The sequence below is a fragment of the Lucilia cuprina genome, chromosome X (genome assembly GCF_022045245.1).
Source record: "Lucilia cuprina isolate Lc7/37 chromosome X, ASM2204524v1, whole genome shotgun sequence".
In the NCBI taxonomy this organism is placed as follows: Eukaryota; Metazoa; Arthropoda; class Insecta; order Diptera; family Calliphoridae; genus Lucilia; species Lucilia cuprina.
The window spans coordinates 8,018,246-8,043,442 of NC_060949.1; the positions used below are offsets into that span (position 1 = coordinate 8,018,246).

The 25,197-nt window shown below is 30.0% G+C and overlaps 1 protein-coding gene across 1 annotated transcript in view; it reads left to right on the forward strand.

Annotated features, from left to right (window-relative positions):
• The window catches only part of LOC111686839, an 83,167-nt gene that overhangs the window by 32,234 nt on the left and 25,736 nt on the right, over positions 1 to 25,197 (forward strand). The window contains exons 3-4 of the mRNA XM_046952738.1: positions 15,938 to 17,245; positions 17,329 to 17,537. Coding sequence (XP_046808694.1) covers positions 15,938 to 17,245; positions 17,329 to 17,537 — 1,517 coding nt within the window. The remainder of the gene's footprint in view (positions 1 to 15,937; positions 17,246 to 17,328; positions 17,538 to 25,197) is intronic.

Genomic DNA, 25,197 nt, shown 5'->3' on the forward strand with positions numbered 1-25,197 from the left:
AAAATTTGTTTACAGTATGTTACATACATGTATGTTACATACATCCTGGGTGTACAATAAATTTCCGATATACATAGGTACAAAATGGCTTTTTAACTATTGTTGGAGTTTGATTGATATTCAAACATTTACATTTGGACATGGCTTTAGAAAATTACTAACGTTCATAACATGCTTAAAAATACTAATATTTTTATGAAATTATACTTAAATCTTTTATAAACCAAAATTTCATATAAATCGGCAAATTGAAATTTGCGAATTGTGTTAAGTATTGTAAATATATTATCTTTATATTATACTAAAAGTTCGATCGTTATACTCTAACCCCCTTATTCACAAACAAAATTTTTTATAAAAAAAATTTCCATACAAAATCTAATTTATAAACCATTTATAAAATAAAAATATTGTTTGTGAATAAGGGGGTAAATGTCAAAATTCTTCAAATTCGCCTTAAATATACGAATTTTATATTTCCTTATAGTGGGCGTGGATCCCTCCTGAAAATTCAATATAAAAAGTAGCCTATTACATATTCCGGACATACAGGAATAAGATGTGAAAATTTCAAGAAAATCGGTTCAGCCGGATAGTAGTATAAGGTTCAAAGATACAAACATTAATTTCTATATATATACAGTTATATCTTAAATAATCATATTGACACTAAAGTGGCTCCGACAAAATTTTAGGACTCTCACTGTTACATTATCTAAAGATAAATGAATTTTTGTTTTTAATTAATATGGGAGGTGCCGCTTCCCTCATGGGTAGTCCGCCAATTTATTACTTAAAATGTTTACATGGATGTTAAAGTTATTCGAGCAAAAATTTTAGATTCTAACTGTAATAGTTTTCAATATAAACGAATTTTTGTATTTAATTTATATGGGAGGGGCCACGCTTCCTAACGCTAGTCCGCCCACATTTTATACCATACTAGCTATATCCAGTGTGCTTCGCTACCCTCATCGTAATGGAATAAAATAAATATAATTATTTTAAATGTATATATATCTCAATATCAAAAATTCCACTTTTAGAGAACTCTTTAAGTTTGATTTTATGATTCTAGTCTCAATATTACAGAAAATTAAAAAAAACAGTTGAAGAACGAAAAAGTACCAGACTGTGCCTTTTTATATATTTTCATTAAATCAGGAAGACGCATGTTTAATTTTCAAGCAGAAACTAAAAAAATCGCATACAGATTTTTATACAATCAGGAAGCTGCATGTCCAATTTTATGCTTTTAGGTTCAATATTATAGAAAAGTATTAGTAAAAGGACAAAAAAGTACCAAAGTATCATTTTTCAATTTCCGTTCAATTAGGATACTGCGTGTTTAATTTTATGTTTATGTATTCAATATTTTAGAAAGCTCTAAAAGCACCAGTACCAGTGAAGTACCAAAAGACCTATTTTATTTAATTTCATGTTCCTAAGTTCAATATTATAGAAAATTCAAAAAGTACCATTTAAAGAATAAAAAAGTACCAGAAAATATTCCAGTTTAAATTTTCATTCACTCAAGTCCCTGATTGCTTAGTTTTATGTCTACCAAAGGGCCCACTTTTATTGATTCTAATTAACTCCACATGCTAGGATCATTAACTCATGTTTCTAGGATCAATATTATAAAAACACAAAAAACACCTTTTGAAGAAGGAAAAAGTACAAAAAATTGCCCTTTTATAGGATCTCACTTAATCCAGGCTCAAAATGCTTAATATAATGTTTCTAGGTTAAATATTATAGAAAATTCAAAATGTACCTTTTAAAAAACGAAAAAGTACCAAGAAGTCCCCTTTTATAGGTCCTCACTTAATACGGGCTCAATTTCACGTTTCTAGGTTCAATATTATACAAAAAACCAAAAAGTACCTTTTGAAGAACGAAAAAGTACCAAAAAGTCCCCCTTTATATGTACTCACTTAATCCAGGCTCTACATACTTAATTTCATGTTTCTAGGGTAAATATTATAGAAAATTTATTTTGATGAACGAAAAAGTACCAAAAAGTCCCCTTTTATAGATTCTCATTTACTCCGGGCTTAATTTCATGTTTCTAGGTTAAATTTTATAGATAACTCAAAAAGTACCAATCGAAGGACGAAAAAGTACCAAAAAGTCTCCTTTTTTAGATTCTCATTTACTCCGGGCACTTCATGCTTAATTTCACGTTTCTAGGTTCAATATTATACAAAAATCCAAAAAGTACCTTTTGAAGAACAAAAAAGTACCATCCTCTACATACTTAATATCATGTTTCTAGGTTCAATATTATAGGAAATTCAAAAAGTACCTTTTGAGAACGAAAAAGTACCAAAAATGCCCCTTTTATAGATTCTCATTTATGCCGGGCTCTACATGCTTAATTTAATTTTTCTAGGTTAAATTTTATAGAAAACTCAAAAAGTATTTTTTGTAGAACGAAAAAGTACCAAAAAGTCCCCTTTTATATATTATCATTTACTCCGGGGTCTAAATGCTTAATTTCATGTTTCTAGGTTAAATTTAATAGAAAACTCAAAAAGTACCAGTCTATGTACGAAAAAGTCCCCTTTTATAGATTCTCAGGCTCTACATGCTTAATTTCATGCTTCTAGGTTTAATTTTAATTCAAAAGTACCGAAAAGTCCCTTTATTATTAATTTCATGTTTCGGTTTCAATATCAAAGAAAACTCAAAAAGTATCAGATGAAGAATTAAAAAGTACCAAAAAATATCACTTGGTACACCTCATTAGCATATTTTGTGTTTCTAAATTTAAAAATTTTATTTAAATTGGATCATTGTGTTTGAATAAAATCAAATTCCCCGTTTTTACCCCTTTTGGTAGTTTTTTTCTACCCATTAACGAAATAAAAATTCTATTCAAAAATGTTGCAACATCGTAGTGGGAGCCCGTTTATTTATAGCCCGTATTTATATGTATAAGTAATAATAATAATAATAATAATAATAATAATAATAATAAAAAAATAAAGCAAAATCAATGTTTTATGAAAAAAGTACCAACAATAGGTACAATTTTCACCCCTTAAACATCCGTATAACCAAAAAGTACTAAATTTATATTTTTATTTTTTCGTCAAAAATATTGTTTAAATGTTCACTGGTTTAAAAAATACATGGGGTGCAAAAAAGTACCAAATTACAGTTTTTACCCGTTTATTCCCTAAAGGGGCCGAAATTGAAAAAAGTACCAGACCACTCCGCTTATTTTTTAAATGAACGACGATAAGCTTTAAACTATTTCTATATCTTTTCTAGTTTAGGAGATATGAGGTTACCGAATTTACCCGTTTTTACCCATTTTTACCCCCTAAATATTCGAATTTCTAAAAATCTTGTCTTAGTGGATCTATTTGGTGGGAGGCCAACCCCCTGTCCAAAATTCAGCTCTTTTGCTTTAACCGTTTAGGCTGTGTGATGATGAATCAGTCAGTGAATCAGTCAGTAACGTTAGAATTTTATATATATAGATAATCATACTTATTGACACTAAAGTGCCTCCGACAAAATTTGAGGACTCTAACTATTATTATCTCAAATATACAATTTTTATATTTTCTTAATGTGGGCGTGGCTCCTCGCCCACATGAAAATTCAAAATGAAAAGTAGCCAATTACCTATTCCAGACATACAGGAATACGCTGTAAAAATTTCAAGCAAATCGGTTTAGACGTTTAGTAGTCTATAGCGTTCAAACATACAAACAAACACACATTCATTTTTATATATATAGAAGAAGATATATTTTTTTATTTTTTTGGAAACTCTATAACTTTACTAATTCGATAAAATTCGTTTTGATTTCAATACATATAAATAGGACGTCTCTGAAAATAGCAATATCATTTTAAAATGTTAGCCTACCATATAAAGGATGAAATTATAAAATTGATAGTATTTTTTATTTTTTGGGGCAAAAAAATTAATATTATTTTTTTCGTAATGATTAATAGAAACAACAACAATATAAAATATGTATTGGAAATTCTTAGAAATTTGAAGGAATAATATATTTAAAGGACATAATTTATAACTTTTCAACCTGAAAAATAAAACAATATATATTTTTTTATTTCCAGAGATCCTCCTCTTTAATTTGATGAACATATTGATAAGGATAAAAACATTTATTTAAATGTTTATATCATCAATATGTTGATGTCCTTTAAAAATTCAGAAAGTGAAAAACTGAGTAGGGTAGAAGAGGGGCCACTTTTTTTTGAGACGGCCTCAAATTAAAACTGCAATACATATTCTTAATTTTTTCTTGGTTCGGATACTTAGATAGTTTTAATTCTTTCATTCTTTCCTAAGTATTTTCCATGAGGTAAATACGTCAAGGGGATGGGGTAGATTTGTCATTAGTACAATAAAACAAAATATATATATATATATAAAAACGTATTTTGCTGTTTTATACTTTAATTCAGAAATCAGAAATACACTCTGTGAAATATTTGCGCAGACTTTTGAAAAACAATTAATCATGTCTGCCTCCCCTCATGGGTAAAATTAATCATTTAAACTTTCAAGATGATAGATAATCGATAAACGAAAACAGAACTTGATAATGTGATAAAATACATTATTTGGATTTCAAGTTATTCCCATTGACAGATGTGCCCCAATGGTGAATGATCCCACTTCTACTCTACCCAGTTCTTCTGTATGCAATCTCTGCTTTCACGAGTATTTGGTTTTGTTCAAGTCCAAAAAGTAATGTTCAGCTTTTTACTAACACAGATTTCCTTATTTATCAAGGAACAATATTTAAGTATGTGCTAGAGGATGCATTTTAAAAAGACATTATTTACACTTTTTCGTCCTGGAAACTAAAACAAAAATATAGTTTTGTTTTCTATAGATTATCCTCTTTCATTTGATACTAGGGTAATCGACTCCGATTTTTTTTCTGTTTTACTACTGTTGGTGTTTTCTAAATGTTGATTTCGAATATCAAAATACTTTAAAAAAACGGTTTCGAATAATACTGTCCGACAAAATTCGAAGAATGTTGGAGTTTAGGGAGTAGATTATATTTTAAAAAGAAGCTCTTGTTAATTTTTATACCCTACACCACTTTAGTGGGGAGGGTATATTGGGTTTGTGCTGATGTTTTTAACGAACAATAATATTGGTCCTATACCCACCTCAAAGTATACTAATCGGCTTAGAATCATTTCACTTAGCCCCCGTACAACTGTACCCCCGAATAGGGCTTGTAAACATTGTAATCAAACTACAGGTCACAATTTTGGATATAATTCAATAAAATTTGCACATGATCTTCTATTATACCGTAGAGGAAGCCTATTGAAAATGATTAACATCGGTCGTTTATTTCACCTAGCCCCCATACAACTGAACCCCAGAATAGAGCTTGTAAACTTTGTAATCAAACTACAGGTAGCAATTTTGGAGATAATTCAATTAAATTTGGTTCATGATCTTTTATGGTGCTGTAGATGAAGCCTATTGAAAATAGTTAACATTGGAACATTATTTCAACTAGGCCCCATAGAACTGAACCCGCCAAATAGGGCTTTTAAGTTCATAATTATGTTTAATATACTCGTATCTCGATGAACAAAAATAATTAAAATTTTCGAAAAAAACACTCAAAAATGTTTTTGAATTTATTATCCTTATTTGAAAACAAAAATTGTCAAGCTAGAACACATAACCATAAATTTGAGACAGAGATTAATAAAATCGAACAATTTAAATTGTTTAGAAAATATACTATACTAAACTTCATGCCTTTGAGAAAAAATATTTCGTTATAATCTAAAAATTAACGATTTTGAAAATTCTTTAAAACTTTGAATTTGGTATTTATTTGAAGAGTATGATAACCAATTTTCTCCAAATCGGAGAGGGTAAGGGAGCGAACCCTGCTTGAAATATTTTAGAAAGACCCTTACATAAAAAACTAAACTTAAAAAATAACTGTCAATATCAATAAAACAAATATAAAAATCCCCAAAAATAACGCAAAAATTATAAAAAACGCAAACTTTACGAAAATCGCCAAATTTATATATATATATAATATATATAAATATAATATATACATATATATATATATAATAATATATATATATATATATATATATATATATATTATATATATATATATATATATAAATATATATATAATATATATATATATATATATATATATATAATATATATATATATATATATATATATATATAAATAGGGCGCTTTTCGTTTTCACGGTACAGTCCGAATGGAAGTACACAGCAAGCTGAAATTTTGCATAGATACATATAGTTGATGTATCAGAAAATGACTTCATCGCCCATATCTAGCTAACATAAGCATCAATGACTTTAACGCTCATTACTGACTCAAAAAACGGTAAAATTCTACATAAACAAGTTTCGTGCGAGCAGAAAGCTCTCTGTTAAATTTTATAAGAATCGATCCTTACTGAAAGTGGGCAATATCGGTCCACGTTTTTGCCTAGCCCTTAAATAAGGACCTTCAGATAACGTTGTCGTTCATAACTGGCTTAGAGATGCATCTATAGCGGTAAAATTCGTCACAAACATGTTTTATAAGAATAAGGATCGGTTCACAATTTGCCCTACCCCCCATATAAGGTCCCCTTCAGAAAATGACTTTAAGGCTTATTACTGATTCAAAAATGTGAGTCACCAGTAAAATTCTATATAAGCAAGTTTTGTGAGAGCTAAAAGCTCTTTATCAAATTTTATAAGGATCGGTCCTTAATTAACCCTATTACCCTTGTAAAGCCCCCCTAAAAAAATGACCTTAAATCTCATCACTAGCTTAAAAATGCTAGTACAGCGATCAAATTTTACATAAACAAGTTTTGTACTAACCAAAAACCCTTTTTCAAATATAAAGGAAATCGGTCTATAACTGACCTACTAAGGTCACCACCTTATTAAAGGCCCTCTTCTAAATATTTCCCCGATGTTCATATTAATATTGACATATGGTTCAACATAGATCGATAATATCAAAATATATTAATAATAATGATGAATATAACACTCCACAGTGGGGCAGAATGGAATTTTTTTGGAAATAAATCTGGCATTTCTAAACGGCTGATCCGATTTGGAGTGAGCGTAGCCAAGGTGTATTCGAGTTTAAGTTTTGAAGATGAACCCCGCAGATGCTCCAGGGACGGAGCTGTGGCGGCTCAAAGTAGAGTACCTACGACATGTAAAATTTTTAAACTCGTGCCATTTTTTTGTTTTTCAAAGATTTTTATATTTTCTGAAAGCGCTTGATGAGATCTTGAAAAAACATGCTTGGGCATACTACTTATCTCTTATAATATACGAGTTATAGGCATTTAAAAATTTAGTGATACAAAATTTACCATACCTTGGTCCGCCTTTTTTTGAATACCGGGCGTAATTTTGGACCAAATGGACTCAATTTTTTCTTGTTAGTTAGACAACAACATTTCCAATAATATACAAAAAATTTCAGATCAATGTCATTTACAGATCCAAAAATATACGTTTTTTAATTTAAAAATTCAAAAAATTTTAGATTTTTGCCGTTTTTTTGCCCAAAATGTGTCTTAACTCTTTTATTAATAAAATAAAATTTTCTTTAAGAACATATAACAATTTTATATTTTTCTAAAAGGTATCTTTACGCAGAACGCTTTGGCGTAAAAAACTTGTCCTATTTTTTGAAAATGTTGCCACTGCGTCCTTCCGAATATGACCTATTTTTTATCAAAACTTCAACTTTGGGCGACATGTTCTAAAATCCCAAAGCTGGGATCAGAAAACTGACAGCAGTTTTGGAAACCTCAATATGTTTTCTATTTAATCCAAAAGTATTTTCGCAGCCCTGAAAGAAATGTGGACCCTATGGGCAAAAATGTAAAAAATCCCATTTTTGGGATTTTCATTCCTATTTTTGGGAATTGCGGGATGCCCTTTGACCTTTTCAATTTTTTTTTGCATTTTCTTATTTGAAATGACAAATTTAACAAGCGTTGAAGATTTCATTGAGTTTTGTTCATAAATAAAGATTTTGTCATATATTACATATTTGTTAAATTTCTAAAACTATGATTTATATCAAAACGTTAATAGGGTCGCAGATAGCTACAACAATTTAGTCCATATTTATCCCTTAATATCTATTTTAGTTAGATATGGAAATTCTCGACCCTTTACAAAAAATTTCAAGCCAATATCTCAATTACATTCAAAAATATGTTCATTTAAACCTGTATCCTTTAATTTCATATTTTTCATATTTTAGTATTAAATATGACAGAACATGTTTAAATCTTATATTTACCTATTTTCTATTTGTTTGCTTATCCTTATAATTGAAAGGTCCTATTATGCTTAAATTTTCAGAAATTTTTAACTATTTTTTACCTAAATTTTTTCGACAAATCATTTCGTTCTGTTTCGTTTATGATCATGTAGGTAAAAATATACAGGTAATGATAATTTCGATTCATTCACTAATAAGAAAAATCAATGACTGAATTACAGGTTATAGTAATATAGTCCTAAATGTTAATAGGTAGACTGTTCGTAATTTTTTACTTTGGAATACCTGTATCGGAAATGACAAGAATTGGTATATAAGTAAACTTCTCAGATTTTAAGTACCACATTTAATAAATCTACAATGAAGATTACATTAAAGTACGAAGAGTTGTGTTCCGTTTTATGGAGTGTATCTTCAAAAGGGCCAGAAAGATTTCAAATTATATAAAAACTACATATAGTAGAAAAGTAGACTTTTTACACATAGCATACGACCTCAAATATAGAAGTGTGCCAGAGAATCTACTAAATCAACAAAAAATAATGAAGAATTGAAAGAACTGAGAGCTGCGGAAAAAAGCAGAATCCAAGTAGAATTTAAAGTTCAGATGGGATTAAACATCGACAAACCACTTCCAAGTTGCGGTAGTACAAATGACGGTAATACGGCGAGAAGGTTTTTCGTGATTTTGAAATTACTTCAAAAATAACTGGAATCGACAAGGAGTTGCTTCGAAGAGTTATCACTATTTTAATGGCACTGAATAGTAAACATAAAATTAATGAAAATCGATTTGGGGAATATACTTACATCTGAAATTTCTAAATTACTTGTATCTCTGTATCCATGGAGGGAACTAACACCAACAGTAAACAAAGTATTGTGTCATGGTCAAATAATAATTGAATCGAATATTCTTCCGCTTGGAGAGTTAACAGAAGAAGCCCAGGAAGCGAGGAATCGAGATTTTAAGCACGTTCAACTTTTCAGCTTAAGAAAATGCTCCAGGCAATCACAGAATGAAGATATTTTTAATAGTTTACTTCTATCTTCTGATCCTGTTCTTTCAACTATGCGAAAAAGATGGATTTGTTATGAAACTCTATCATCTCAAAACGAGGAAGATTTAAAGGACTTATATTACCCTCAGGATATGTATACCGATATGACAGATTATTTTATAGAAAATAAGTAGTGTTAGGAATTAACTATATAAGTAGGTTGTAAGAATTAATTGTATTATGTTTAAGATAAACAGTTCAAATAAAAAAGCTATTATACTAACTGATGATATTGTATTAAATTGTGTTTTACTTGTATCTTAGTGTTTTGTATCACTAAATTTTTAAATGCCTATAACTCGGATATTATAAGAGATAAGTAGTATGCCCAAGCATGTTTTTTCAAGATCTCGTCAAGCGCTTTCAGAAAATATAAAAATCTTTGTATTTGGGTGAAAAACAAAAAATGGAACGTGTTTAAAAACTTTACAGGTCGTAGGTACCCTACTTTGAGCCGCCACAGCTCCGTCCCTGGGGCATCTGCGGGGTTCATCTTCAAAACTTAAAATACTCCTTGGCTACGCTCACGCCAAATTTTATCCCGATCGGATCAGCCGTTTAGAAACGCCAGATTTATTTCCAAAAAATTTCCATTCTGCCCCACTGTACACTCTTAATTGTTTTATATGTAGTTTGACATTGTACCTGCACCTGAGAAAAAATTCAAAAACTGCTGAATTTCTATTAAACAAAAAATGTTTATAAATTTGAATCTGTTTATAATTTTTTTATTCTTAAACTTTTAAAGCTTAACAAATAAGAGTGTTATATTCGGCTATGCCGAATCTTTTATACCCACCATCAAACCATTGCGCTAAAAATGAACTTTGATATTTTGAATATATTTTATTATTATATATCGATATTAATGAGAACATCAAGGTAACATTTAAAAAAGGTCCATTAATTGGGTTTAACTATTGACAGGGCTAATTTATATAGGAAAGAAGATTTCAGTTTCTTATTTATTTAAAATTTCATAGATTAAGGAGATTTTAAATCGAAGTTATCTTATGTCGAATTACATAGCGGTATTCGTATTTTCCGCGTCATTCGTTGGGGGGTAGGATATTTAAATGGGTTGGTGTGACTATGGTCTGATCATCATAAAAATTAGTAGAGAGATTTCGCTTCCTATAGAACTTATCAGTGTCATCGCAGTACTAGTATTTTTAAGCCAATACTGAGTTTTAAAGTAATTTACTGATGAAGAACTTAAATAGGTGGTAGGAACAATTATGGACCGATCCCCACAGAGTTTTGAAGAGGTTTAGCTTACACAAAACTGGTTTATGTCAAATTTCATAAATCTACTAGTATTTTTAAGCCAGTACTGAGTTTTAAAGTCATTTTCTGAGGGGACCTTATATGGGAATAGGGTCAATTGTTGTTGTTACGCCCATAATTAACTTTAAAGCTCATAATTAACTTTAAAGTCGTTTTCTGAACGGAACCTTATATAGGGGGTAGGTTCAATTATGGATCGATCCACATAAAAGTTGGCTTCTAATTTTCTAAAGAGGACGTTATATAGGGGGTGGGGTCAATATTGGTGGAGAGATATGGGCTCGCATGAAACTTATGGGTGTCAAATTTCATTGCAATATTCATATTTCTAAGTCACTGTTAATGGATTAAACTTTTTAAGTCATATTTGGACACATCTTTAATTGTATGAAATTCGTAGGTCATTGCTAACATATTTAATAATATACTAGTTAATACCCGGTATGCTTCGCTATCCCAGTCGAAGGTTCAATTCTAATAATTTATTGATCGATATATATATATTTAAATGTTGATAAGAATATAGAATTTTCTTGAGGTTTCCTCGAATTAAAACAACAAATATAGTTTGTTCTTGTTTCGAATACTTAGATATGCTGGCTATTTAAGTATATGTTAATATACTTATTTTTAAATTTTTCCACACTAACGAAAAAAGGCGATGCAGCCCATATTGGATATGTAAAATGAACATCTCTAAACAGTTAGAAACGTTACAAAAAAAATATCATATATTAAATGATCATCAAAATTTTAATTTAGCAAATCAGACAATTTTCAAGGTCATTTCGTTGAAAACTGAAAATACTACATCTTAAAAATTTTCTGAAAATAAAAATGCTACGTCTACGTAACTTGTACGTATTTTATACTAATAAATAAATGATGAGGCTCATAAAAGCGATAAAGTGTTAACAGAAAGTTTATGGTTCGAGGCCTGTTGGATGCCTAATATTTTTAAAAATAGATAGACAGATAGATAGATAGATAGATAGATAGATAGATAGATAGATAGATAGATAGATAGATAGATAGATAGATAGATAGATAGATAGATTGATAGATAGATAGATAAATAGATAAATAGATAGATAGATAGATAGATAGATAGATAGATAGATAGATAGATAGATAGATAGATAGATAGATAGATAGATAGATAGATAGATAGATAGATAAATAAATAGATAGATAAATAGATAAATAGATAGATAGATAGATAGATAGATAGATAGATAGATAGATAGATAGATAGATAGATACTGGCTTAAAAATACGAGTGTAGACATGAAATTTGACATAAAAAAGTTTCATATGACCCAAAATTTCTCTACTAAATTTTATCAGGATCGGTCCGTAATTGACCTCCATATAAGGCCTCTTCAGATATTGAATTTGAATGACATTACTTGCTTAAAAATGCGAGTTATGAAATATTTATTACGTAGATCCTCTGCTCTACTTATTGCCAAACAAAAATTTTTTTGGCTATGTTTGATCTGCCATATTGAATTCAGTTTATTGGATTTTTAAAATCTTAGTTTGCATTTGTATTCGAATAACGAATGATTTACAAAACCTTTGTATTTAAAATTTTTGTCAAAAAACTACCAAAATGGTTTAAAACCTACTAAGTTTTGAAAGTCACATAAAACTGTTTTGAAAAAAGTATGACCTTTTTATTTAAATAATTCGTCGCCTAAAAGGCGACGAAAGGTTCTTAAGCTATGTATATACGGTTATAAGACCTAATAACCGCAGAAAAATGTTTAAAGTGTTCATCAATCGTGTCGACTAACAACTGTTAGATATTTTGTTTAATTTTTCAGTCCACGTTGGGATAGCTCCCATACAAGTGGATACCTAAAAAACAGCTCAAACGGTCATAACATAAAAAATTTCATATAAGTCGAATTTTTTTGGCATTTCTTTAAGAATCTGTCCATAATTTACCATACTTACTTCACTCATTACTTTCCTAAACATTCGAGTATAGCAATGGTAATTCGGTAACAGTATGTTTCCTACAAGCCAAAACCTCTCTACCAATTTTTCTTATGTTTTATAATGGTTCACAAAATATTTCTAGTCTATCAAAGCACTTTTAAGTTTACTCCTACAGAGCTTAATATTATCTTGTTATTTCTATGCATAATTTTAAAGTTCTTTAAAGTTCGGTAAAAGTTTGTTTCCTACAAGCCAAAACCTCTCTACCAATTTTTTTCTTGCGTTCCTTGCGAAAGATAATCTTTGTTATGTTTTGTAATGGTTCACAAAATAATTCTAGTCTTTTAAAGCACTTTTAAGTTTACTCCTACAGAGCTAAATATTATCTTGTTCTTTCTATGCATAAAAAAGGAAAATTATATGAAATTATATTTGATGGACTGAAAAAGCTATTCGAATAAGCGAGTTCATTAAAAGAGATGTTTTTTGTATTAAAATAGTTACTAAAATATTGGAAATTTTTCGTAATAACCGAGTTCGTTATAAGCGAGTTTGACTATAGGTACATCAAATCTGAAGAATTACACCTAGGGCCAATTATGCGCTCCTTAACCAGTACATTAGGTGAGAATGGAACGTACTACCTCTGGTCTACCTGAGCAACCACTAAACTACCGGAGGCCACATAAGAACGCTAAAAGTAAAAAAATAGTTATTATTTTCTGAACGAAAAATAAATTTTCATTCCTGAGTTTTAACATGAGTGTATTTGAGGCAGACAGACATAGCTAACGGATTAAGATGAATGAAATACACATATATATATACAACTGCCGGTAGTGTAGGGTATAACAAATGTGCAATTGATTACACAACAACAAAAAAATCAAATACTTGTAAATTCTCAAGTCCTTAATTACTTATTTTAAAACTATTTTTTTTTAATTTCTTAACAACAATTAACCACAAATTTCACAGTCAACTTGCACCTTATAATTATTTAATACGAATTTTATATATATTTGAAAATATAAAATTACATCGAATACTTAACTTGTAATTGTTTAAATTATTTATAACATAAGTAGTATTTAATAAAATTTATATGGGAAATGTAAAGTTTCATGACCCAAATCAAAAAAACGATTTTGCAGAAATTTGCACTAAGGTTAGTACTATTGGATAGTAGTCAAACACAAATTTTCAGGTCAAATAGATATCTGAACTATTTACTCATTCATTCCAAAATAAAATCATTTTAAAAAATATATATATGTAACAACTTAGTGGGATATATACATATACCAGCTATACCCAATGTGCTTTGCTACTCTAAACGCAATGTAAATAAAAAAACACTATTCATTATTATTATTCTAACTATAATAGTTTTCCATGACACGCAAATTATTGCAAGTTCGGCAAACGTTTATTATGATTTTAACATAACCTATGCAAAATTTTAATAATATAATAGTTTCCCAGATATACGAAATTTTAATAATATAATAGTTTCCCATATATACGAAATTTTGTATTAAATGGGGCCATGGGGCCATTGAAAGTCTGCCCACTCTTCTCTAAATGTTTGCGTAATATATCAAAGTTCTTCAGGTAAAATTTTAATTTTCTAGATCTAATAGTTTCACAGATACATATATGAAATTTTGAATTTAATTCATATAGGTGTTCCATCCACATAATAAAAGTCCGCCCTTATTCCAGAAAATATTGAGATGAATATTAAAATTCTTTTTAAAAAGCTAGTTTTATTAATTTCCATAATACACTAATTTTTGTGTACTTTTACATGTGAGTGGTGCAACGAAACCCATTAGAAGTCCGCCAATTTACTACCCAAATGTTCATATTGATCTTAAAGTGCAAAGCTTGAGGATTTTTGCTGTAATAGTTTCCCAGACATACGATTTTTTCTATTTAATTCATATGAGAGGTTCGTGCAAAATTTTAAGAAGCTAGCTCTATTAGCTCTCCAAATAAAGGAATTTTTGTATATTTTATTCATATGGGAGGTGCAACGCCCCCATTGGTAATCCGCCAATTTATTACTTAAAATGTTTATATGGTTGTTAATGTGTTTCCTTAATAAGCGCACTAGCACCCTACTGTTAGTGCGCCCCCTTTTTTTCCTTAAATAATCATGTTAACACTGAAGTGATTCCTTTTAAAATTTCTCAGATATTTAATATTTTCTTCATAAGGAGGTTGCCACGTCAACTAGAGCCATTTCGCACATTAGATAAAAATATTTTAACTCCAAAAGCAAAGTTTTTGAGTTAAAATATATTTTTTTCACATGGCCTATCAGACCTATCAAACATTTGATGAAAAAGACGTAACCACTAATTTTTGTAAATTTATTTTTGATTTTGCATGATTTTTGTAATTGCAAGTATTGTTGGAACTAATAATAAAAACGTTCTGAACTGATGTCGTCAAAGATATATTATGTTAGTGCAAATAAATATATTTTAAGGAAATCAAAATGTAGATTTTTTAGGGGTTAGTCATTTTCGTCAAACATTTGAAGTGAACGTAGTTTATGTAAAAAAGTACAACAAAAACGTACATTTTGAAAAAGTGAATATTAAGTGGCAAATATAAAAAAATTCGCATCCCATTATGGACTATAAAGCACTTCAAGAAATTGTGGAAGCTTTCCTTTAAACAAAAAAATGTCCATTTTGAAAAAATAAAAAAAGTTTATTAAAAAAAATTTGAAAAGAGTGAAGAAATAGCTCTTTGAACAATTTTTGCTAGGACTAATTGGTGAAAAGTGACACTCATTTGAATAAAACCTGTATGACCAAAATGTCTAACTTTGACCACCTTTGACTCCGGCAGTTCTTGACCGATAGAGCTGAAAATTTGTGTCTGGCCTACTATTCAATAGTACTAACCTTTAAATCAGGAGGCATTGATTTTTTAAACATGGGTCACTTGACTCGAAATTCCTCTTAGTTTACATATATCATTTTAAAAAAATTGTATACTTATAATTATTTCTAGTAGTGAAATAGCATTACTTATGATTATAAAAAATAATTTCTTATCGTACACACATTAGAATATACTACATACATATATACTTACATAACTAATATGTTACAACTTCTAATTTTTTGTTTGTTTGATACATGACACATATTTAAATATGTATCTCTGCTCACCAACCACACTACAAAATTCATCAACATCTTTTAAACACCCCCAAAACACTATTCCAACAACCATATATAATCTTAACCACACGACAATGACTTTAATATCATTAACTACAAAATAAGAACAGAAAGACACGCTCAAAGCGATCTTATGCGTTTGGAATCTATTAAGCATCAAATATTATTCAAATTGGGTCTGACGCGAAAGCCCAACGTATCGCATCCATTGCCAAAACAATTTATATGGGATACAATATATCGAGCCGATGGCATTAATAGTTTTCATGAATTTTCAAATACAAATAATTTCCAAGATCTTCATAACATTATGCCTCAGCAGAATTATCCGTTTTGGTCAGCAAAACCAAATAAAGGTGTCAGTGTAGTGTCCATGAATCATCAACATCGGCCAAATAGAGATGACCGAAAAGATCACTCTAAAGATTCAGAAGATCTAGAAGACGGCGTAGATAATATGAAAAGATCGCTAGATAATATTATTGTTTTACATAAGAAGTATAGTAAAAATAAACAACAACTGCAGCAGCAACAACAACATCAAACACTTCCTAAACTTTACAACAACGATATCAACTATCAGAAAGGAGCAACATCAAAAAACTTGAATCAATTTTTATACACAACAAATCGAAACAATGTAAATCACACAAACAAAACGGTTAATAATTTCACAATATTTAAACAAACTAAACACCAACAACAATTTCATAAAAATTCACAACACTCAACAACAGCCAAAAAAACAACAATACACCAACAACAGAATCGAAGACAATATGAACCAATTAATCAATACACAAACAGCAACAAAAACAATATTCAAAATAATAATAAAAATAATAATAGAAACAATAATAATAATGATAATAATGTTAACAATAGTAACAACCACAACAACAACAACATTATTATGGTACAAAAACACCTTCGCAACAACAATAAATATATTGAAGAAGCAAAAAAGTTTACATATCTAACGGATATCAACAGTAGTGATGATAGTTTAAATAATATGGAGTATCATAATTCCGACATTGATGACAATAATAGAGTAGTTAGAAAGCCAAATGAACATAAACAGCAATTGCAACAGCTGCAACAAAAGCAACATCATGTCCCCAAAGTGGAAACTTCTGAAAGTAGTTACCATCATCATTTTAATATCGATACTCACGATGACGCTGATAAAGGTGATGTTCACGTTAATGATGTTGATACACATACAGATCGAAGTATTATTCATGACGCTGAAAGTGACAACGATGACGTACATGAAGAGGATGATGATGGCCATCGTTATCATCATTATTCGCATCAGCATCGTCATGAAAATTATTCTCCTAAATTAGACGCTTTCGATGAAAATGATGATTTTTTCGGTAGTACTCAGGAGATAATAACTTTTGCTGAAAAAGGTAAATAGACATTATCACTAAACACAAATTTAATAATTTTGTGAAAATTTTATTTAATCCCTTAATTTTTTTCTTTTTTAAAGGTAAAATGTACAAAAATCATCGATTGGTTGAATTTTCCCATCAAAACAATGAAAAGCCAAAACAGAAGCTTCATGTGCGCAATGCTGAGATACACATACGCATCGACAAAATTTCAATAAAAAATAAATCCAGAGCTGGCTCAGGAATAAAACGCAAAAGACTGAAAATATGGATATTTCAATTAGTTGAAAACAATTACACTTACAAGGTAATGTTCACTTAAATAGAATATGACAGACGAAAACAAGTAAAAAATTATAGTCGGGTGATGCCGGCCATAACCTATAAAAATAAAATGTGATTTAGTTTTCATAATAAAACATATAAAATGAATTGTACCTTGCCTCAGATATATGTACATACTTAAGCCATTTATTGTTGAATATAATTGTGGACATTTATATCATATTTTGAAGGGGACTTTTTATAGGGACTAGGTTCAAAATGATAATTATAACTTGGTTTTTCAGAACTTGGTTTTGCAGAATTTTGTCTAGATACGAGTATATTAATCAAAATTGTGAACTTTAAATCCTATTCGCGGATTCACTTGTGTGAGGGCTAGGTGAAATAATGGACCGATGTTAACCATTATCAATAGACTTCGACTCCGGTACCATAGAATATCATTTGCCAATTTTCATCTCCATAATTCGATTACAAGGTTTACAACACCTTTTCGAGTGTTCAGTTGTATGAGGTCTAGGTGAAATAATAAACCGATCTTCTAAATCGACTCAAAAAATGATTCTAAGCCGATTTGTATACTTTAAGGCATAGGACCAATTTTTTGTACGTTACAGACATCAGCACAAATCCAGTATGGCGCCATGAAATAACTCCCCAAAATAAAAATGAAATAAGTCATTCAATTATTATGAAATAGTTCCCGAATTTAAAAAATGAAAAAGCCCCAACGAAATATAATAACTTCCTTAATTAAAATGAAATAACACCCCATTTTAGGGGATTTATTTCATATGAAACAAATCCCTAATTTTAAAATGAAATAAGTTCCTATTCCCATAAAGTATTTCAGTTTACTCGCTTAGTTGGACTTACTCTATGGTAGCTATGACTTATTATGCCGCGATCCGGAAAAAGTGTCTCTTTCCGATTACTTTGATTGTCAATGAAATGCATTTAAGTAATTTTGTAATTATGATTAATAATGATTTATATATATGTATGGAGAGTTTCGTGTCAAGTGACCCATCTTTAAATATCGATGTCTTCCAATTGGCACCAAGGGTAATACTATGTGATAGTAGAAGAATTTGGCGCGATAGGACCACATTAACTTGTGACACCATGGTCCAATTTTTACAAAAAAAATGTAATAAATATTTAATTATAGTTCCAATAAGACATAAAACACAAAAATAGGTGAAATGGACCTTATAAGTGGGGTAGGGTCAATTATGGACCAATTCTTACAAAATTCTACGAAAAGATTAATGTGTCCATAAAACATGTTTGTGCCGAATTTCACCGCTATTGATACTTTTCTTAGCCAGTTATGGGCGATTAAGTCATTTTCTGAGGGGGACTTTATATGGGAGGTAGGGTCAATTATGGACTGATCCTTATAAAATTCTACAAAAAGATTTATGTGTCCATAAAATATGTTTGTGCCGAATTTCACCGCTATTGATTCTTCTCTTAGCCAGTTATGAGCGATAAAGTCATTTTCTGAAGGGGGACTTTATATGGGGTCAATTATGGACCGATCATTATAAAATTCTATAAAGAGATTTATGTTCTCATAAAACATGTGTGTGCCGAATTTTACCGCCATTGATGCTTCTCTTAGCCAGTTATGGGCGATAAAGTCATTTTCTGAAGGGGACTTTATATGGGGGTAGGGTCAGTTATGGACCAATCTGTAGCCAGTTAAAAGTAATTTTCTGAAGGGGGGCTTATATGGGGGCTAAGCGAAATCGTGGACCGATATTGTTAATTTTCAATACCAAACAAACTGTATCAATTGTTAGTATCTATGCAAAATTTCAGCTCACTAGCTACTTCTATTTGGACTCTATCGTGTTTTCAACAGACAGATAGATGGACGGACATGGCTAGATCGTCTTAGAATTTAATAAGGACCCAGAACATATATACTTTTATGAGTCTTAGACGAATATTTCGATGTGTAACAAACGGAATGACAAAAACAATATACCCCCATCTTTTTTGATGGTGTATATAAAAAGAACCAAAAATGACCTTTTTATGGGTTCTCATTTTATTCTGGTTCTTAATTTCATGTTTCTAGGTTCAATACTATAGAAAATTTTAAAAGTACCGCTTGTAGAACGAAAAAGTACCAAAAAATTCCCTATTATGTGTTCTCGCCTAATCCGGGCTTTATATACCTAATTTCATGTCTCTGGGTTACGTATTATAGAGAATTTAAGAAGTACCAAAAATTTCCTTTTTTCGGTTCTAACTTAAGTCAGACTCCACATACTTAATTTCATGTTCCTAGTCAAAAACCAGACACTAGTGCTGTTCTCCCCAGCAAATTTTTCTTGAATTTCGGTAATGGGTAGTAGTTATTTCGTAGGTTACAAAGTAATGGGTGGTATATATTTATCTCATTATTTCAATAAAATAAAATTTAGCTGCTTGTAATGATTTAAATATGTCATATAAGTATTTAGTTTTCTTTAAATAAATTTGAGGCTTACACACACTCTTTTTTTCCTATGGACGAAGCGTATTGAAAAAAAGATATAATCGTTTCATTATTTCGCCTTTGGGCCCATAATTACGTTAAATGTTCTATTATGTCAACAATATTCGACAAAACTTAGTTTTATAGAAATTTTAATAATGTTACCGATTTTTGTAATGATCGGGCCTCATTTGACCCTAGCCCCCATACAAAATCCCTTCAGAAAATGGCTAACATTTATAAGGATAGCCCCATATTTCCCCCTACTCTCCTTTGACCCCTCCTGTAAAAAATCTCGTTTTTTTTTTGCCAAAAATAAGTCTCAATATAAAAAGAAAATTTGTTCATTTTGTTTCAAATTCTTTGATTAGAAAACAAGTAAGAAATTATAGTCGGACCAGGCCGACCATATAAAATGTGATGTAGTTGTCATAATAAAGCATCTAAGTTGAATTGCACCTTGCACCTATACTTAAGCGTTTATTGTTGAATAAATTTGTGGACATTTAAGTGAAATTTTGATGGGGGCTTTTCATAGGGGCTAGGGTCATATGAGGCCCCATAATTATAGAATTCGTGAGGGTCATAAAGTCTGGTATATAACTTGGTTTTGCAGCCTTTTATCGAGATATAAGTATATTAAACATAATTATGAACTTAAATGCTCTATTCGGCGGGTTAAGTTGTATGGGGGCTAGGTGAAAAAATTTACAGATGTCAATCATTTTCAATAGGCTTCGTCTATGGCACCAGAAAAGATCATGTGCCACATTTCATTGAATTATCTCCAAAATTGCAAACCTGTAATAATGTATGGATATTAATATTTGGTATTGAGTAATGTGCGTTTAAGTGATTTTCGGGAGGGAACCTTGAATGGGAGCTATGATAAATTATGGACCAGGAATATGTACTTTTGTATGGGAGGTATATGAAATTGTGGACCGATTCCTCCAATTTTTGATAGGAATAGAGCCCTCATGATTTTCATGGAATAACATAGCATAGTTTTCGTAAATATTATGATTATTTTTTCGGAGTTGTTTTAAATTTTGATTCATAACTTTTCCCGATATGAACTGATTTTGCTCATTTTCAATACCAAACTGTTTAGGACAATAGTGAAAAATTTCGGTGAATTTGGCTGACTTCCCTTGCATAGTTTTAACGTGAGCGTGTTTTAGGCAGACAGACAAACAGGTGGACATAGCTAAATCAGAATTTTATAAGGGCCCAGACCCAAAGTTATAGCCTCTGTCACCACTGATGGTGGTGAATGTCCCATATTTGCCCCCAGCCCCCATAAAATTAGATTTCATCTATAATTGGTGTAGGGCATCATATGGTTGGTCACCCCCGACTATACATTCTTACATGTTATAAATTTAAATTAATTTTTGAATCGGTAAATGTTAATGGTATGTAACTTGTTATTTGTAGAAGTGGACTAAAAATTTTATTATTAGACTGTAGGAATACTGAACAAAAATGTGACTATATTTTCAAAAATCCGATGTTTTTTTTCTTAAATTATAAATGGGACTGAAAGTAAAATAAGCGATATCGTCAAAATACAATAAAAATATTAGGAAGATATAAAGTTTTACCACAACAAGTGGTTTTAAGATTATCTATACAATAATACTTATAATATGCACAGCGTTCTTTGCATAACAGCAATGTACATAAAAAACACTATACCATTTTGAAGATCCTAAATATAATAGTTATACCCCACACCACTGTAGTGGGGAGGGTATTATACGTTTGTGCTAATGTTTGTAACACACAAACACCTTAAAATATACCGATAGATTAAGAATCATTTTTGAGACGATTAAGACATGTCCGTCCGGCCGGTGCGCACGGTACAGGAAATTTTCAATATAATTTGATGAAATTTGGACGAAGCATGTTTTTTGGCACTGGGCGAAGCCAATTGAAAATGGTTGAAACCGGTCTATTATTTCACCTAGCACCCATACAACCGTACCTTCCCATTTGGACTTTTTATGCCATAATTACGTTAAATATTATATTATCTCTATAAAAATTGGCACAAATAAGTTTTATATAAGTATAAAGACACTGCAGATTTTCGATTTTTTCATTAACCTATTTAAATGATTGAGCTACCATTGTAGTAACATAGTACAAATATAATCTTTTTAAAACTTCCAAAATGTTTTCTTGATCACAAGCTATAATTTTGGACAAAAGCCTATTTTTGTAGTGAAGTTTTAGCAACCTTATGGCATTTTGATCTATTGGTTGAATTAATGCGATCACATTTGGGGCCATATATAGTGCCAAAATTTTGCCATTGCACGTTTCTTTAACCAACTCATCTTCTGGTGTATGACAAGGAGCGTTATCCAGAATTAATACCGCCTTTTGTGGTAAGTTTTTCTTTTTTAAAAACGACTTCACCTGAAATTTTGAAAATTTAAATAAACAGTTATAAATTGTTTTATGTAAACTTACTTCTGGAACAAAAATTTGGAAAAAACAATTTTTAAACTTTGTTAAACTTTTTGTGAATTTCCAATGCCTTGGTTTGTAAAACAGGACCACTTATTGGCACGTTCATTTTTATTTTGTCTTGAAACCATCTAAACAATTCTGTTTCCATATTTGGAAATTCTACCTCTTTCATTGCTCTTTTGTGTTTTGGTCCGAATTTTTTTTCCATGTCTTTTAACAATTTTGTTTCTGATTTAATTAAGGTGCATAACGATGACTTTGGCAATCCATATTTAAATGATAAATGAACTAAACAATCACCTTCTTCATGTTCTTCTATTATTTTTAATTTATCTTCAAGTAATAGTCTCTTTCTTTTAAGCATTCACTTGCTCATATCTCCGTTATTTACCGACCGATTTTGCAGATTTTAAATAGCGATCTTCTCGAAAGCATGTCTAATAGAATTATTGAAGATTCGGATCTCGCCGATATCTGGGGTCCTCTAAAAACTGATTTCAACAGACAGACGGACATGGCTTAATCGACTCCGCTATCTATAAGGATCCAGAATATATATACTTTATAGGGTCGGGAAATTATATTATAGAAATTACAAACGGAATGAAACGGGGAAACCAGTGTAATAGTTTAAAGGTATACGAAATTTTGTATTGTATTCATATGGGATAAGCCTGCCCATTTTTCTATAAATGTTCACGTGAATGTCATAGTTCTTCACGTAAAATTTTCTAGCTCTAATAGTTTCCCAGATATATCAATTTTTTAGTTTAATTTTCAGATGAATATAAAAGTTCTCCGTGCAAAATTTTAAGAAGCTAGCTTTATTAGTTTCTCAGATAAACGAGTTTTGGTATATTTTATTCATATGGGATGTGCAATCCTATTTTTCCTTAAATAATCATATTGACACTAAAGTGATTTCAACAAAAAATCTTTTATATATTCTCTACACTAATTTTATATTTCCTTCATATGAGAGGTGAAAATTGTCTAAACAGGGATAGTTTCTTATACAGTATTGTTCGAAACCTAAGCAACTTTTTTTGTCATTGTATACAAAGTGCTATACTTTCTATTTTAATTGATTTATTCAAAATTATATAATTGATAATAATAACATTATGTGTCTACATTATAATAACATCAACAAAAGCTTAATTCCATTTCGCTGTGAGTTACAAGAAAATAATAACTGAATTAGTATAATGTAGACATATAATATTATTATCAATTATATAATTTTGAATAAATCAATTAAAATAGAAATTATAGCACTTTGTATACAATGCCAAAAAAGTTGCTTAGGTTTCGAACAATACTGTATTTAACAGAAATGTCCCAATTTTTCCAATTTTTTTACATTAAAGAAATAATGTAAATCAGACTAATTTATCTAAATTTATAATCTGTTAAACTGTTTAAAATCGCTTCGGGGCATCATTATAGTCGACCGAGGTCGACCATTTAATACCCTACATCTGTTATAAAAGTAAAATGTGATTTAGTTTTCATAATAAAATATTTAAATTGAATTGTACCTTGCCTCAGGTATACTTAAGCCATTTAAATGTCCACAGTTTTATTCAACTGTGGACATTAAATTTTTGAAGAAACTTTTTATAGGGTAAAATGAAATCCTAAAATTATAGAGTTCATTAGAGCCGTCAAGGCTTTAATAGAACTTGGTTTTGCAGCTTTTACTCGAGATAGGAGTTTATTAAACATAATTATGAACATAAAAGCCCTGTTCCGCGGGTTCAGTTGTATGGGGCTAGGTGAAATAATGGACCTTTGTTAACCATATATAATAGGCTTCGTCAACGGTACCATAAAAGATCATGTGCCAAATTTCATTGAATTATCTTCAAAATTGCGACTTGTAGTTTGATTACAAGCCCTATTCGGGGGTTCAGTTGTGTGGGGGTAAGGCAAAATAATGGTCCGATCTTAACCATTTTCAATAGGCTTCATCCCTGGGACAATGGAAGATCATATACCAAATTTTATTGAATTATCTTCAATTATTGTTCGTTAAAAACATCAGCACAAACCCAATATACCCTTCCTATTTAAGTGGAGTAGGGTATAACAAGTTAGAGTCTATATTCGAAATCTTAAATAGCCACCACCAGCAAGCTACTTTTTAATAAAACCAATTTAACTATCTACTTTTTAGATAACTTGGCAAAATTTTAGTTTCCGTAATGATTTTCTTGTATTGGAGCCATATGAATTTCTTATATGGGAGGCATGACCAATAATAGGCCAATCTGGAAATATTTCGCGGAGTGTTTCATATTTAGACAAAACATATTTGTGTCGAATTTAATCAATATAGTTTTATTTGAAAATGAAATATGTGCTTTTAAGTGATTTATGATGAAAAAGTAACAATTTTATAACATTTAAAACCATAATATAAACATCTGGAAGATTTTTTGAAAAGGGTCTTTAATTAGCAATTGAGCCAATTATCAACCAAAAAAATTAAAAAAATATATAATATAAAGTTAATATTACAATACTTAACACAATTCGCAAATTTCAATTTGCCGATTTATATGAAATTTTGGTTCATAAAAAAATTTAAGTATAATTTCATAAAAATACTTATATGAATAAGACCCTAGAAAATTTCAATGTTACAAATGAGACCAAAGATTTATAGCCGAAACTAGATAATTCATATTAAATATTTCACTTT